Source organism: Pristiophorus japonicus, chromosome 17 (genome assembly GCF_044704955.1).
Source record: "Pristiophorus japonicus isolate sPriJap1 chromosome 17, sPriJap1.hap1, whole genome shotgun sequence".
NCBI classification, from domain to species: domain Eukaryota; kingdom Metazoa; phylum Chordata; class Chondrichthyes; family Pristiophoridae; genus Pristiophorus; species Pristiophorus japonicus.
In genome coordinates this window covers 102,479,322-102,497,288 of record NC_091993.1, presented here as the reverse complement: position 1 = coordinate 102,497,288, position 17,967 = coordinate 102,479,322, and the positions used below count along the sequence as shown (strand labels likewise).

Genomic DNA, 17,967 nt, shown 5'->3' with positions numbered 1-17,967 from the left:
GAATGGCTACCAACGACTCAGATGAGAAATACAATGCTGGAGACAATTGGGAGGACTTTATAGAAAGGCTCCAGCAAAGCTTTATAACCAAAGACTGGCTGGGCGATGATAAGCAGACAAGAGAAGAGCCCATCTCTTGACCAGCTGTGGCTCGAAAACATACGCCTTAATGAAGGACCTGCTGGCACCCGAGAAACCAGAAGCAAGTTGTTTGAGGAGTTGAGCACACTGGTGAGAGACACTTGAAGCCAGTGAGCAGCCTACACATGGCCAGACACAGGTTCTACAACTACAGACGCTGTGTGGGCCAGAGCATACCCGACTTTGTGGTGGAACTTCGGAGGCTGGCTAGTTTATGTGAGTTCTCCGATGAACTAAGGAGAGAATTACTGAGAGACTTTTTTATTGAAGGAATAGGCCACGCAGGCATATTCCGAAAGCTTATAGAGACTAAGAACTTGACTCTAGAGGCAGCAGCACTGAGCGCACAGAGATTCTTGGCAGGAGAAGAAGAAACGAGGTTGATCTATACTGCGGGTATGACAACTAATGAAACATTGGAACAAGGGGTTCACAGCGTGAAATGAGCCGCTACCCCCACACACAGACAAAGGCAGGAGAGCAGGCCTTCAACAGCAGGCAGTGGCGCCAGAAGCCATCAAGGGCCACAGGAACGGCCGTTCACACCTCATCAACCCACAATATGAGCAATCAACTACAGACTGAGAGAAGCTCAAGAGAGATCAGCCAGACGCAACTCATCCTTCGGAAACAATGGAAGCGGTCTGTGCTGGAGATGTGGGGGAAGGCACTCAACAAGGGGGTGTCGATTTCAGCATGCTGTTTGCAGAAACTGCAACTATACAGGGCATCTGGCTCGCATGTGCAGAAAAACAACAGCTCGGCTGGTATACGAATCAGAAGGGTCGGAAAGCGGACCAGAAGACGGTGGGGACAATGCCCGGGACACCGAGGTACAGTGGATCAACACGATCAATGTTCACTGTTCTTACAACAAGACGCCTCCAATAATGATGAGGGTCCTACTCAACAGAATACCCGTCAACATGGAACTGGACACGGGAGCTAGTCAATCTCTCATGAGCGTCCAACAATTTGAACAGCTGTGGCCGCACAAAAGCAACAGACCAAAACTCACAAGGATCGACACTAAACTAAGGACCTGTACCAAAGAAATCGTCCCAGTCCTTGGCAGCGCCATGCTCTCAGTCACACACAAAGGGACGGTGAACCGACTTCCCCTGTGGATTGTCCCCGGAGATCTCCCAGCACTGTTGGGGAGAAGCTGGCTGGCAAAACTAAATTGGAAATGGGATAATGTTCACGCCATGTCGTCAGAGGAACGGACGTCCTGCTCAACAGTTCTAAGTCATTTTGAACATCTCTTTCAGCCAGGTGTGGGCACCTTCAAAGGGGCTAAAGTTAAAATCTACATCACACAGGATGCCAGACTGGTCCATCACAAGGCTAGAGCTGTGCCTTATGTGATGAGGGGAAAGATTGAACACGAAATGGACTGGCTTCTGTGGGAAGGCATTATCTCACCCGTGGAATTTAGCGACTGGGCAAGTCCCATCATCCCCGTCATGAAGCCTGATGGATCCGTACAAATCTGTGGGGATTACAAGTCCACCATAAACAGAGTCTCCCTACAGGACCAATACCTGCTGCCCAGAGCGGAGGACCTATTTGCCACATTGGCTGGAGGAAAACTTTTCTCGAAACTAGATCTCACATCTGCGTATATGACGCAAGAACTGACCGAAGAGTCTAAGCTACTCACCACCATCAACACACATCGAGGCCTTTTTATGTACAATCGATGCCCATTCGGCATCAGGTCGGCAGCTGCTATATTCCAGCGCATCATGGAGAGTCTGCTCAAGTCCATCCCGGGGACAGTTGTGTTTCAAGATGACATACTCATCACGGGTAGGGACACCAACTCCCATCCCCGCAATTTGGAGGGAGTACTAAGTCGATTGGATTGGGTAGGCCGAAGAGTTAAGAAATCCAAGTGTCTGTTTCTCACGCCCGAGGTTGAATTTTTGGGCAGAAGGATTGCCGCTGATGGAATCCGCCCAACAGAATCCAAAACCGAAGCAATTCGTCTGGCACCCAGGCCCCGGAATATTTCGGAATGCGCGCCTTTCTCGGGCTACTCAATTACTTTGGGAACTTTATGCAGAACTTGAGCATGTTGCTGGAGTCTCTCCATGTGCTACTCAGAAAGGGGTGCGATTGGTTTAGAGGGGAAGCCCAAGAACGCGCCTTCAATAAGACACGCAGCCTTCGATGTTCCAACAGTGTTTTAGCCTTTTTTGACCCAGGTAAAAAGCTCATTCTTACATGTGATGCGTCAGCGTACGGGGTCGGGTGCCTTTTGCAGCATGTCAATGATGCGGGTAAATTACAACCCATTGCTTTTGCCACCAGGTCACTTTCGCGGGCGGAGCGCGGGTACGGTATGGTTGAGAAGGAGGCGCTCGCGTGTGTGTACGGTGTCAAAAAGATGCACCAATACCTTTTCGGGGCCAAGTTCGCCTTAGAAACCGACCACAAACCCCTCACGTCCCTGTTATCCGAGTGCAAGGCAATAAACGCCAACACCTCGGCGCGCATTCAGCGGTGGGCACTCATGCTGGCGTCTTACGATTACACAATAAGGCACAGACCAGGCACAGACAACTGTGCCGATGCGCTTAGCAGGCTACCCCTGGCGACCACGGAAGGGTCCGACAAACAGGACTGTGAGATGGTCATGGCAATCAATGCCTTTGAATCCACAGGTTCGCCCATGACGGCTCGCCAAATCAGAGCCTGGACGACCAGCGACCCCACGTTATCCTTAGTCAAAAGATATGTTTTAACTGGTGACTGGGCAGAGGCTCGTGTTGCCTGCCCCGAGGAGAACCAACCTTTCCATAGGCGCATGCATGAACTATCACTACGGGCAGACTGCCTGATGTGGGGCAGCCGAGTAGTTATGCCGTTGCGAGGCAGAGAGGAGTTTGTCCAGGAGCTCCACCGCAAGCACCCGGGGATCGTCCTTATGAAGGCCATAGCCAGATCCCACATCAGGTGGCCTGACATTGACGCGGACTTGGAGCTCTGCGTTCGTCGGTGCACCATTTGTGCCCAACTCAGTAATGCCCCCAGGGAGGCCCCCCTAAGCCCCTGGCCCACCAAACCGTGGTCGCGGGTGCATGTAGACGATGTGGGCCCATTCATGGGCAAAATGTTCCTCGTAGTTGTCGATGCATTTTCAAAGTGGATCGAGTGCACCATTTTTAACTCGAGCACCACCTCCACCACTGTGGAGAGCCTTAGAACCATGTTTGCAACGCACGGAATTCCTGACATATTGGTCAATGATAATGGTCCGTACTTCACCAGTGCAGAATTTCAAGATTTTATAGCTGACCACGGCATAAATCACGTTAAGATGGCACCGTTCAAGCCGGCCTCCAATGGCCAGGCGGAGCGAGCAGTGCAAATCGTTAAACAAGGCATGCTAAAATTCCAAGGTCCCATGCTGCAGAGCCGCCTGTCGCGACTGCTGCTGGCATACAGATCTCGTCCGCATTCGTTGACTGGGGTTCCCCCCGCGCAACTATTGATGAAACGGACCTTAAAGACTAGGCTCTCGTTAATCCTCCCAGACATGCATGAAATTGTTGAGGCAAAGCGCCGGAAGCTAACTGAGTACCATGACTGAAATTCGAGGGGGAGGTAGAATGAGATAGGGGACAAAGTGTTTGTGCTAAACTATGGCAGGGGTCCCAAATGGCTTGCAGAGACAGTAACAGGCAAGGAAGGAAACAGGCTACTGGTTGTACAAATGGACAATGGCCAAACCTGTCGGAGGCATGTAGACCGAGTAAAAAGTAGATTCACCAACAACACTGCAGAACCAGAGGTAGACTACAATGTGGATCTCACACCACACCTGGTGGACAGACAGAGGGAACAACATGAGGAAAGGGCAGTCTCAACAGACAGCCCAGGCGAGATACCAGCAATCATACTGAACGAAACAGACAGCCCATGCGAGATACCAGCAATCACACTGAAAGAAAAACAGGCACCAAGGCAAACAACTGAATCACAACTAAGACGCTCCACGTGAGAGCGTCGACCACCTGAGAGACTGAATCTATAAAGACAATAAGACCTTGGGGGAAGCTGATGTCATGTATCTCACACTACTATATACAACTGTATCTTCTATACATGACTGTAACTAGATATAACCTGTAACCACAAGCATACTTTCCCACCAGGGGTGCACTTTCAGGAGACACTGCATACCTGTTCCACACAGGTATATAAAGGCAGGTCTTAGGCAAGTGGGCACTCAAGAGCTGTGAAATAAAGGTGCAGGTCCAGAGTGACCTTGACTTCAGCATGTGCCTCGTGTAAGTCTGTACTGCAGGGCAGGACTTTACACCCAGTGGGTAGAGTAAGTGAATTAACTGCTTGTCGGTTGTCAGTGGTATTGAGATGGCCTTCTGCCTCCTTGTGCTTGGTCATGATTATCTTACAACAAATTCAATCACATTCACTGCTCTGGTGTTGCATAGTCCTACCTGCTTTCTACCCCACCTGTTATTTAAGTGGCTGGAGTGCTAAAGGGGCCACCATTATGAGAGGCAGCAGCTTTCATCTGCATCGACTCCAAACATGCCCTTGCTGCTAGTAATTTCTTTCCATTTTTTTCCTGGGATGTGGGCGTCACTGGCAAGGCCAGCATTTATTGCCCATCTCTAATTGCTCGAGAAGAGCCCTTGAACCGCTGTAGTGCACGTGGTGAAGGTACGCCCATAGTGCTGTTAGGTAGGGAGTTCCAGGAGTTTGACCCAACGACGATAAAGAAACAATATATTTCCAAGTCAAGATGATGTGTGACTTCGAGGGGAAATTGAAGGCGATGGTGCTCCCATGTGCCTGCTGCCTTTATCCTTCTAGGTGGTAGAGGTCATGGGTTAGGAAAGTACTGTTGAAGAAGCCTTGGCGAATTGCTGTAGTGCATCTTGTAAATGGTACACACTGCAGCCACGGTGCACTGTTGATGGAGGGAGTGAATGTTTAAGGTGGTGGATGGGGTGCCAATCAAGCGGGCTGCTTTTTACTGGATGGTGTCGAACTTTTTGAATGTTGTTGGAACTGCACTCATCCAGGCAAATGGGGAGTATTCCATCACACTCCTGACTTGTGCCTTGTAGATAGTGGAAAGGCTCTGAGAAGTCAGGAGGAAGGATGTCCTAATCTGAGGAAGGACGTTCTTGCGATTGAGGGAGTGCAGCGAAGGTTCACCAGACTGATTCCAGAGATGGCAGGACTGACATATGAGGAGATACTGCATCAATCGGGCCTTTATATATTGGAGTTTAGAAAGATAAGAGGGGATCTCATAGAAACATATAAGATTCTGACGGGACGGGACAGGTTAGATGCAGGTAGAATGTTCCCGATGTTGGGGAAGTACAGAACCAGAGGACACAGTCTTAGGATAAGGGGTAGGCCATTTAGGACTGAGATGAGGAGAAACTTCTTCACTCAGAGAGTTGTTAACCTGTGGAATTCCCTGCCGCAGAGAGATGTTGATGCCAGTTCTTTGGATATATTCAAGAGGGAGTTAGATATGGCCCTTAGGCTAAAGGGATCAAGGGGTATGGAGAGAAAGCAGGAAAGGGGTACTGAGGGAATGATCAGCCATGATCTTATTGAATGGTGGTGCAGGTTCAAACGGCCGAATGGCTTACTCCTGCACCTATTTTCTATGTTTCTATGAGACCCTTGCTGCAGAATACACAGCCTCTGACCTGCTCTTGTTGCCACAGTATTTATGCGGCTGGTCCAGTTAAGTTTCTGGTCAATGGTGACCCCCAGGATATTGATGAAGGGGGATTCGGTGATCATAATGCTGTTGAATGTCAAGAGGTGGTGGTTAGATCCTGTCTAGATGGGGATAGTCATTGCCTGGCACTTGTATGGTGCAAATGTTACTTGCCACTTATCAGTCCAAACCTGAATGTCATCCAGGTCTTGCTGCATGCGGGCAAAGACTGCTTCTTTACCTGATGAGTTGCGAATGAAACTGAACACAGTGTAATCATCAGAAAACATTCCAACTTCTGACCTTATGGTGGAGGGAAGATCATTGATGAAACAGCTGAAGATGGTTGGGCCTAGGACACTGCACTGAGGAACTCCTGTTGCGATGTCCTGGGGCTGAGATGATTGGCCTCCAACAACCACAACCATCTTCCTTTGTGCTAGGCATAACACCAGCCTGTGAAGAGTTTTCCCCGATTCCTATTGACTTAAATTTTACTAGGGCTCCTTGATGCCACTCGGTCAAATGCTGCACTGATGTCACTCTCACCTCACCTCTGGAATTCAGCTCTTTTGTCCATGTTTGGACCACAGCTGTAATGAAGTCTGGAGCCGAGTGGTACTGGCGGAACCCAAACTGAGCATCGGTGAGTAGGTTATTGGTGAGTAAGTGCCGTTTGATAGCACTGTTGACGAAACCTTCCATCACTTTGCTGATGATTGAGACGAGGCAGTAATTGGCCAGGTTGCATTTGCCCTGCTTTTTGTGGACAGAACATACCTGGGCAGTTTTCCACATTGTCGGGTAGATGCCGGTGTTGTAGCATGTCACTATTGTAGTGGGAACAGATCATTGACAAAAGTGAATGCAGTGAGGCCATACTTAATGACACTCTGTGTCCAATCACCTCAGCATTTTGAAACTAGACAAGAGAGACTGTGGAGATTGCAACACAAGGCACTCAGAACCTTTATGAGGGATATTCTAAGTGAGTTAGGATGTCTGTCACTAACTCTACTGCAGAAGGCTCTGGTGTTGCCACTTGCTCCACAGCCATGCAGAGAAACTTTTCTACACAAATGCACAGATACAGCAATGAACGCCTGCCACACTTGCCATCAAATATTTGTACATTCACAATGACTCCATAAAACATTTGTGCTCAGAGAGCATCCTTCTTTGAAGCACAGTAAACAGAGGGTCTGAATCCAAGGATTCTGTAGCTGGGAAATGTCGACTCTCCTGTCAGCAGTTTCCTGTTAGTCATCTGTCATCATCACCTGCTCCTGCTCACTTGTGCTCTGTATACCCACCGGATACTGACTACGTAAGTCCCCTTGGATGTATTGGTGCTGGTAATTGTGACGGGTGGAGTGGGCGATGCCGGGTGCTCTGCTGGCTTCTTATGAGTCAGAGTTGTTGCTGCTTCGCATGGGATACAAATATACGAAAATGACAGTCAGTAAAAGACCAGCTGGTCCACCTAGCCTGCCCACGCCTATTGAAGGAGAGGAGTAGCAATGGCTAGAATGCCATTGCTGCCTTTCAAATATTACTTCCATAAAAACATGTCATGCTTGAGTGTGTGCCTCACTGGGGGGTTGTGAGTGTCTAAGTAGGAGGAGAAGGAGGACACAAGAAGGATAGAACGAGCACTGTCCTTGAGACAAGGCTCAAATCTCACTCTTCCCCACTTCATGCATGGCACGCCAATGGTATGCAGTGTGGTCTTTTGGAAAGAACTCAAGGAGCTCACATCACAGTGTCTTTCTCTCATACGCCTCCACTCGATTCTGTTCTGCACCACCTTGTCTAGCAACCAGAGAAGCAGAGTTGAGAGATTCGAAGTATCAGGAGTGCATGCAGTGACAGCCAAGTGGCCATGCTGCGACCCACCATGGCTGTAAGTAGATGCATCAGGCAGCTACATTTTGTTTGATCGCTTTACTTTCTTAAAACAGAGTAAACCCTTTAAGGATGTCAGTGTGGCAAGAGTTTTAGATGTAGCATGCAGCTGCAATGTGTGCCCAGCTGCGGAATCAGCATGCACAGTTGAGTTGTAATGTAGTCTGAGTGGGAAGAAACAGTTTGTGACAGGCACACTTTACTTATCTACTTGATATATAGTAATGGTGTATAGTCTTACCTTAGGTAATTTGGTGAGCTCTCTGAACTTGTACATTTGCTGCTAGGTCCTCTGAGGGTTATAAACAGCATTTACTAGGAGTGCTACATCTTCCCATGTGCTTCATACCACTCTCCTGCCCTAAAGTGTCAAGCAGGGAACCCTTCTCTGCCAAACTTCTTTTAGCAGTACCTCTACTGTGACATTTGCAAACCTTGGAGTTAATCCGTGCCTCTGCTCCATTTTCCATAGAATATTAGATGTTATATGCACCAAAATATGAGCTTCATTTTAAACTGCTCCTGCAGCCCTTTAAGCAGCATCGGATATTCTCCCCTAAGAGTAAGCTCCCAATTGCTCGTATACAACACACCAGGAACTTACAATGCTAGGATAATGATGCCTGACCCTGAAAGATTTAGCAGGTCATGCACTATGTGTAACTCTAGTGGCACAAAGACCACTACACAAGGTTCTCAACATTTCCAACTGGCCATTAGAAAATCTGTCCTCCTAATGTGTGGAGGGCTCCATCACACAAGTGGGCTCAGTAGATCCTTCAAGCCAACTCCCTTAATATCAGAACTCACCATTTAAAAGTACTGAAATCAATTGCCAGAAACAGGCAGAAAACAATAAAACATTTTGGTTTCTAAAAAGAAATACTGATTTAAAAACTTTATTAAATTCCTCAATGAATCTAAAAATAATACTTACGTTCCATCTTCATTGCTTCGATAGAAGACCATGAAAGGATCTGATTTTCCAAAGAAATCTTTCTTGTCAAGTTTATTGGCACAGAATTGCATTGTTGCAACATCCTGGAGTAGAAATAAACAAGATTGGGCTTTAATAGAGAAAAATGATTTTGCCTAGCATCGTTGGTTGCTTTATCTTTCCATTAGTTGCACAAAGTTACAAATAAAATGCCTCCTGGATAGCATTAACCTATATTTCTGTTTGCAACTCCCATCATCTCATCTCTGAGCAATCACTAACCCTTGACACCAAAGTGCCATTCTGTGAGTGAAGTCCATATAAGAAAAGAAAGTTGTCAAACATGTGAACTAATTAAGAAATAGGAGTCAGAGCAACAATCACAGCAAACAAATTCTTGGGGAGGACTAACCTAACCGCCAGTTGGATGGGCAGTTCAATGAAGATCATGTTTAAAAATCTGAGAACTAATTTAAACTCATTAAAATCAATAGTTGAACCAACACAGCCAGTTGACATGACTCAGTAGCACAACTTGTATTTGCTTATTTCAGATTCAAGTTCAGAAATCTAGAAAACTGGGAATTCCTTATTTTACACAACAATTTGACCCATGAAATAACAAAGTTCTATTTTTGCCCAATTGAACAAGATAAACATATATTGGCTGAAACATCTGGTCTAAATTCAGTGTTATCAACAACATTACATTTAACATCCCCTTTACACTATAGGTTGCAGTAGCAAATTATGCCCTGCTGCAGAATTTGAAGTTGTTCGCACAGAATATCAAAAGATTCAGGATTCAGGTAGACCCTTGACGGGTCACTTATCAAAAGGTCCAGAGGTCCTTTAAGAGTTACACATTGTGCAAGGGTCTATTTCTGAGGATTTGTACATGCTGGAAAAAGTATCTGATAATGAAATAATGCTGCCTCAGGGTAATTTTGTAAACTATTTATTAATAAGAGAGTGAGTTATTTACTAAGGAAGAAGTGAACCATTGTACAAGATTAGAGAAAGGAATCTCCTCAATTTCAGGCTCAATATGTCAGTATGAGTTAAATGGCAGAAGGATCGAGAACCAGAGGATTCAGATTTAAGGTGATTGGCAGAAGAAGCAATGGCGACATGAGGAAAAACTTTTTTATGCACAAGTGGTTAGGATCTAGATCATCATCATCATAGGCAGTCCCTCGGAATCGAGGAAGAGTTGCTTCCACTCCCAAAGTGAGTTCTCTGATGGTCGAACAGTCCAATACGAGAGCCACAGACCGTGTCACAGGTGGGACAGACATTGTCGAGGGAAGGGGTGGGTGGGGCTGGTTTGCCGCGCACTCCTTCCACTGCCTGCACTTGACCTATTCACGTTCTATGCGTTGAGAGTCGAAGAGCTCAATGCCCTCCCGGATGCACTTTCTCCACTTCGGGCGGTCTTCGGCCGGGGTCTCCTAGGTGTCAGTGGTGATGTCGCACTTTACCAGGGAGGCTTTGAGGGTGTCCTTGTAATGCTTCCGCTGCCCACCTTTGGCTCGTTTACCATGAAGGAGCTCCGCATAAAGCATTTGCTTTGGGAGTCTCATATCTGGCATACGAACTATGTGGCCTGCCCAGCGAAGCTGATCGCGTGTGCTCAGTGCTTCAATACTGGGGATGTTAGCCTGGACGAGGACACTGATGTTGGTGCGCCTGTCCTCCCAGGGGATTTGCAGGATCTTGCGGAGACATCATTGGTAATATATCTCCAGCGACTTGAGATGCCTTCTGTACATCGTCCATGCCTCAGATCCATACAGGATGGTGGGTATTACTACAACCCTGTAGACCAAGAGCTTGGTGGTTGATTTGAGGGCCAGGTCTTCAAACACTCTTTTCCTCAGATGGCCGAAGGCTGCACTAGCACACTAGCTCAGAGATGCAGTGACTGTGACCATTTTTTAAAAAGGGGACAGGTCCGACTGCGGCAACTACAGGGGAATCTCCCTGCTATCAGCCACTGGGAAGGTTGTCGCTAGAGTTCTCCTCAACCGTCTTCTCCCTGTGGTCGAGGGGCCCCTCCCGGAATCACAGTGCAGATTTTGTCCCCTATGGGGCACAACGGACATGATCTTTGCAGTGCGACAGCTGCAGGAAAAATGCAGGGAGCAGCGCCAGCTCTTATATATGGCCGCCTTCGATCATACAAAGGCCTTTGACACTGTCAACCGTGAGGGACTATGGAGCGTCCTCCTCCGTTTCGGATGCCCCCAAAAGTTTGGAATCTAGAATGCACAGTCTGAAAGGGTAGTGGAGGCAGATTCAATTGTGGCTTTCAAAAGGGAATGGGATAAGTTCCTGAAGGAAATAAAATGCTGAGCTACAGGGAAAAGGCGGGGAAGTGGGACTAGCTGAAGTGATCTTGCAGAGGGCTGGCACGGGCTCAACGGGCTGAATGGCCTCCTTCTGTGCTGTAACCATCCTATGATTCTATTCTATGAAATGACACTAACAAAGCTTCATCGCAGTACAATAGAGCTCTGCTTTTTATTTCCTCACTAGTTTTCCACCACTAATTTTCTCCAAGTTCACTCCTTTCCTGAAGGCAATTACCTACAGTTTCATGGGTGTTGATCACCTTCTGATAACTCACCAAAGTATCCACTTGGGAACCTCAATAGTGAGTGTCAGCTGGTTACTAAACAACATGTCGGCATCACATTTGAGCCAATCTTGTCCTCAGCTGAAACCAACTGATGCGCTCTTCAAGCAATGGTTGTTAGAGAGTGGTACAACCTCTGACCAGTGTTCCCCATCTTAATTCAAGCAATGTTAGTTGATTACTAAATACCATCATTTTATAGTATTTACAGGGGTAAAGCTAATTGTAAGACCTATGGCTAGTCTGTCTGAAATCCGCTAAACACCGCACAAACCAGGGATCAACCTCAGACTTTCTTATTTTAATGGCTCAGCTACACACTGGGTAAATTCAGCCAGCCATCGGGGAGACGTATGATTCATTTTTTTTAATAAAACTGTTAAGTCAGCCCGTTGCTTTTGGCAGTGACTTGTTTCTGCAATTTTATGCAAATTCCGGCAATATTTTCTCCTCGGCAGAGAGATGATAACATTTATATTTCTCTAGCTTGACAAGAAAATGATGACAAAGTATGGGTACATGCAGTAAAATTTTATGCAAAAATCATACCGCACAGAATTGCCAACAAGAGAAAAAGAGAAATAAAATCAAATAAAATAATGAAAGGAGGGAAATGTGACTTCAAGCTCAAACCTTTGTGCTCATTATAATTGGGGCTGTCCTACTATCAATGTTAGATATATACAGAAAATAATTCAATTTGTTGGGGAATATTAAAAGGTCATTAGTAGTTATGCACAGAATATCTTTCCTGTATTTGTGCAAAAACGTTGAATAAACGAAAGTATCAGAATTCATTAAAATTTGACCTCCTACTTAAAACTAATGAAAATACTTGATTTACCCTGAACATTTAGTGCAATATTATCCAATTGGCAATGTTCAGCTCTAAATAGTTGGCATCTTCATACAATATTCCTCTTTGAGCTACTTTTAGAAACATAGAAACATAGAAACATAGAAAATAGGTGCAGGAGCAGGCCATTCAGCCCTTCTAGCCTGCACCGCCATTCAATGAGTTCATGGCTGAACATGAAACTTCAGTACCCCCTTCCTGCTTTCTCGCCATAACCCTTGATCCCCCGAGTAGTAAGGACTTCATCTAACTCCCTTTTGAATATATTTAGTGAATTGGCCTCAACTACTTTGTGTGGTAGAGAATTCCACAGGTTCACCACTCTCTGGGTGAAGAAGTTTCTCCTCATCTCGGTCCTAAATGGCTTACCCCTTATCCTCAGACTGTGACCCCTGGTTCTGGACTTCCCCAACATTGGGAACATTCTTCCTGCATCTAACCTGTCCAAACCCGTCAGAATTTTAAACGTTTCCATGAGGTCCCCTCTCATTCTTCTGAACTCCAGTGAATACAAGCCCAGTTGATCCAGTCTTTCTTGATAGGTCAGTCCCGCCATCCCGGGAATCAGTCTGGTGAATCTTCGCTGCACTCCGTCAATAGCAAGAATGTCCTTCCTCAAGTTAGGAGACCAAAACTGTACACAATACTCCAGGTGTGGCCTCACCAAGACCCTGTACAACTGTAGCAACACCTCCCTGCCCCTGTATTCAAATCCCCTCGCTATGAAGGCCAACATGCCATTTGCTTTCTTAACCGCCTGCTGTACCTGCATGCTAACCTTCAATGACTGATGTACCATGACACCCAGGTCTCGTTGCACCTTCCCTTTTCCTAATCTGTCACCATTCAGATAATAGTCTGTCTCTCTGTTTTTACCACCAAAGTGGATAACCTCACATTTATCCACATTATACTTCATCTGCCATGCATTTGCCCACTCACCTAACCTATGCAAGTCACTCTGCAGCCTCATAGCATCCTCCTCGCAGCTCACACTGCCACCCAACTTAGTGTCATCCGCAAATTTGGAGATACTGCATTTAATCCCCTCTTCTAAATCATTAATGTACAATGTAAACAGCTGGGGCCCCAGCACAGAACCTTGCGGCACCCCACTAGTCACTGCCTGCCATTCTGAAAAGTACCCGTTTACTCCTACTCTTTGCTTCCTGTCTGACAACCAGTTCTCAATCCACGTCAGCACACTACCCCCAATCCCATGTGCTTTAACTTTGCACATTAATCTCTTGTGTGGGACCTTGTCGAAAGCCTTCTGAAAGTCCAAATATACCACATCAACTGGTTCTCCTTTGTCCACTTTACTGGAAACATCCTCAAAAAATTCCAGAAGATTTGTCAAGCATGATTTCCCTTTCACAAATCCATGCTGACTTGGACCTATCATGTCACCATTTTCCAGATGCACTGCTATGACATCCTTAATAATTGATTCCATTATTTTACCCACTACTGAGGTCAGGCTGACCGGTCTATAATTCCCTGTTTTCTCTCTCCCTCCTTTTTTAAAAAGTGGGGTTACATTGGCTACCCTCCACTCCATAGGAACTGATCCAGAGTCAATGGAATGTTGGAAAATGACTGTCAATGCATCCGCTATTTCCAAGGCCACCTCCTGAAGTACTCTGGGATGCAGTCCATCAGGCTCTGGGGATTTATCGGCCTTCAATCCCATCAATTTCCCCAACACAATTTTCCGACTAATAAAGATTTCCCTCAGTTCCCCCTCCTTACTAGACCCTCTGACCCCTTTTATATCCGGAAGGTTGTTTGTATCCTCCTTAGTGAATACCGAACCAAAGTACTTGTTCAATTGGTCTGCCATTTCTTTGTTCCCCGTTATGACTTCCCCTGATTCTGACTGCAGGGGACCTACGTTTGTCTTTACTAACCTTTTTCTCTTTACATACCTATAGAAACTTTTGCAATCCGCCTTAATGTTCCCTGCAAGCTTCTTCTCGTACTCCATCTTCCCTGCCCTAATCAAACCCTTTGTCCTCTGCTGAGTTCTAAATTTCTCCCAGTCCCCAGGTTCGCTGCTATTTCTGGCCAATTTGTATGCCACTTCCTTGGCTTTAATACTATCCCTGATTTCCCTAGATAGCCACGGTTGAGCCACCTTCCCTTTTTTATTTTTACGCCAGACAGGAATGTACAATTGTTGTAATTCATCCATGCGGTCTCTAAATGTCTGCCATTGCCCATCCACAGTCAACCCCCTAAGTATCATTCGCCAATCTATCCTAGCCAATTCACGCCTCATACCTTCAAAGTTACCCTTCTTTAAGTTCTGGACCATGGTCTCTGAATTTACTGTTTCATTCTCCATCCTAATGCAGAATTCCACCATATTATGGTCACTCTTCCCCAAGGGGCCTCGCACAATGAGATTGCTAATTAATCCTCTCTCATTACACAACACCCAATCTAAGATGGCCTCCCCCCTAGTTGGTTCCTCAACATATTGGTCTAGAAAACCATCCCTTATGCACTCCAGGAAATCCTCCTCCACCGTATTGCTTCCAGTTTGGCTAGCCCAATCTATGTGCATATTAAAGTCACCCATTATAACTGCTACACCTTTATTGCATGCACCCCTAATTTCCTGTTTGATGCCCTCCCCAACATCCCTATTACTGTTTGGAGGTCTGTACACAACTCCTACTAACGTTTTTTGCCCTTTGGTGTTCTGCAGCTCTACCCATATAGATTCCACATCATCCAAGCTAATGTCTTTCCTAGCTATTGCATCAACCAGTTTATTTTATACGCATTGATGTCTGCCTCATAATAGCACAGAGAGGAAGGTTGTGTGAGCATGCAAAGGATTTATACCTAAATTCGACGGTTCACATCTGTTTAAAGCAGAGCACAAATGAAGGAGGTACAAGCATTGATAACTAAACTTCACAAGTCAGAAAATTTATCTCTTAAAAAGAGAGAATCTCTCCAGCAATGCATTATTTCAAAACTGCAATCATTTTAAACCATTTGGACAATGTAATTTTATTCTGATACGGACTGTTATTATTCATTTTTTTTTTAAATTGGGTAGATGACAAGAGCTAAATCATCAGCAGGGAACTATCTTGGAGCTCTTACCATGTTGAATACTGTGAGGAAGCTGAATTAATGTGCACAGTTGAAATGACACACCAGCTGAAACATGCTGAGTTAATGGCTGTACCTACGGGTGTTAATTTTGTAACTCATCCTAGCCAATTCCGCCAATGATGCCATAATTCACTGTTAAAACTATAAGGTAACAGCCTACGCAGTACACCCACCCAACAACTCACTCTTCTGACTTCCTTTCACACAATAACACCCCAAGTACATACAGCCTGGTCACATCTCTAAGATATTAATATTTGAAGCGTTAGGTGAACACAATGTTGGCAGGATGTAAATGTGCATCAAAGTGTGAAAAAAGTACAATCTTTCAGAAGCAAAAAAGGTAAGGGACCATCTAAGGTTATTACATTTTTGGAAAAGCACTCTTCCTTGCTTCACTTTTAAACACCTACAGAGAAAAGAATGAAAACATGATTTGTATACAAGTACAGATGGAAAAATAACCTCACCTTCTATTTCTCTATGCAGTACAGATATTCCACTGTAATAAACTTGACTAATAGGTTCTTGTGTCGAGATTGGAGAGAATATTGTTTACCAGTATGTAGTATTTCGCTTACCAATATGGCTTCTGCTACATATGTACTCCCATTAGCGTTCCTTGGAACATTCGAAGTTGTAAATCTTTTGCTGATTGTTGGAAACTGGCTGTGTAACAGCAGTGATTTTGCGGGGCTGATGACAGCGTACGCCATCGTAAGCCCTCAGAACGGCCCCGCAAGTTCCAGGTTTCCGCATGCGCAGTGCTTGCGCAAAATCCCGGAGCTTGCGATCTGTCAAGGTCCGCATGCGCCCCAAAGACACTTTCACTGGCTACTGCACAGCAAATGCCCGCAAAACCCTTATGCCTGGTAAAAGCAGATGTAGGGCCTGCTTTTTAACCAGTGTAAGGGTTCCAATAAATGCTAAATTAAAATGTTTAAAAAGTGATTAAAATATACAAAAACATCTCAAATTAGTTCATTAAAATTTTGTCCTAGATTAAAATGTTTCAAATTATTTTTCCAAAAATTTAATTTTTATTTGAAATGCCTAATTAATGGGACTCTAAATTAATTTTAAACATGAGGATATTTATTTTTATGAGAATTGTGTTATTTATTATTTATCTGGGGATTTATAAGCTTAGATGATGATGATGATAGGGATATCTTTCGTAAATGGAATCCCCATCGGCTTCTGGGGAACCGCTCTTTCTAATTGGTTGATCTGGCCCACGTGATCCCAGGGATGCTTCCGAACCGCCTGCGGCCCTGGGATCCATGGCCCTTTACACAGACGCATGCCTGGAGGCCCAGGAGCCAAAGACTCTGAAGCCTGGGAGCCAGCTGGTACAGTGGATTATTTTGCGGGTCGGAGGTGTAATCCGGAATTACGCTTCTGGCCACAAATCCGGAAGTAAACTATAACACCTGCCAGCCAAGACCTTGAAATAACTGATTATTCAAACGCAGCACAAAATGTCTACCAAGATTCTTCCCAAAAAATATTTGCATTATTTTCTCTGGAAATCATTGCAATTCACTGTAGAAACAGATATGCGTAAGAAATTTTGACTCCATAATCTTTTGGTCCAAGATTCCAAAAAAATTCAGGGATCCTATGGGAGGATGGGAGGACTGTGACTAGAATAAGAAACAATGGCAGGTTGTCACTGTCTAATGATTTTCGGAAGTTATATTCATTTGAAAAGGTCACTTTCTTCCAAGGAAAGTAATGAAGCTGTACAACTAAAGAATAAGTCATTTTATCCACTTACGTTGTTTTAGCTGTAGCAATTGTGGTTTTATTAGTGTTGGATTAAGAATCTGTGTGATATAAGTCAATTAGTGAGTGATACATGACCTCCACATATTCCTGGGAGAGTGTTTGGAAGTCTGAAAGCCCTTTCTAAAAGCTCACACAAAAGGAGATACAGCTTAATACAAGAGGGAAGATGGTAGGACACGTGGGAAGACAAAGGTAGGCAAATCCCTTTGTAACCCAACTAACCCCTCCCCTAAAGCCACCATAATCCTGAAGCATGGCACTCCTATACCAATATTCAACAACGACATCAGACTTCCTGAATGGGTCGTTGCTGCATAAACTGCATAAACAAAATATACCATTGCACTAATATCTATTAAATACATGCTCCAATATGTGCCTAAGCATGCTTGGTGTGGCATTATTCTCCAATTTGGGGAAATTTGTTACAGTAATGATTCACTTGGGCCACTAAGCCTTTTTTTAAACAACTCTAGATCTATCATTGAGTAGCACCTCACTCTTAAAGATGAGACACCTTTTTATTTGTATTTCAAAAGAATCTTCTCTCTTTTCTTCTCACCAAACGATAAACTAGGTCACATCATTATTTCAATCCAGAATCCCGAGGTAATTGTTTCATTTTTGATGATTTAAAATATGCCAGTATTTAACTCTGACTATGCAATAATTACTGGAACATCTGAATCAAAACCAAATACCCTGAAGACACATCTGAAGTAAAAAAAAAAATGAAAAAAATCGAGATGGAGAAATTTACCATGGCCCAACAATTCCTCTGTCTTAGAACAATGCCCTGCCTGCCGATTTTGATTTCACGTTTGTCAATATAAAACTCTTGGATTCTA

At 44.9% G+C, this 17,967-nt stretch overlaps 1 protein-coding gene across 2 annotated transcripts in view; it reads right to left on the bottom strand.

The window, feature by feature from the left end:
• LOC139228246 (copine-8-like) overlaps positions 1-17,967 on the bottom strand; it is a 781,549-nt gene that overhangs the window by 302,735 nt on the left and 460,847 nt on the right. For both annotated transcript variants that reach the window (XM_070859423.1, XM_070859422.1), the window contains exon 8: positions 8,703-8,806. In XM_070859423.1, coding sequence (XP_070715524.1) covers positions 8,703-8,806 — 104 coding nt within the window. The remainder of the gene's footprint in view (positions 1-8,702; positions 8,807-17,967) is intronic.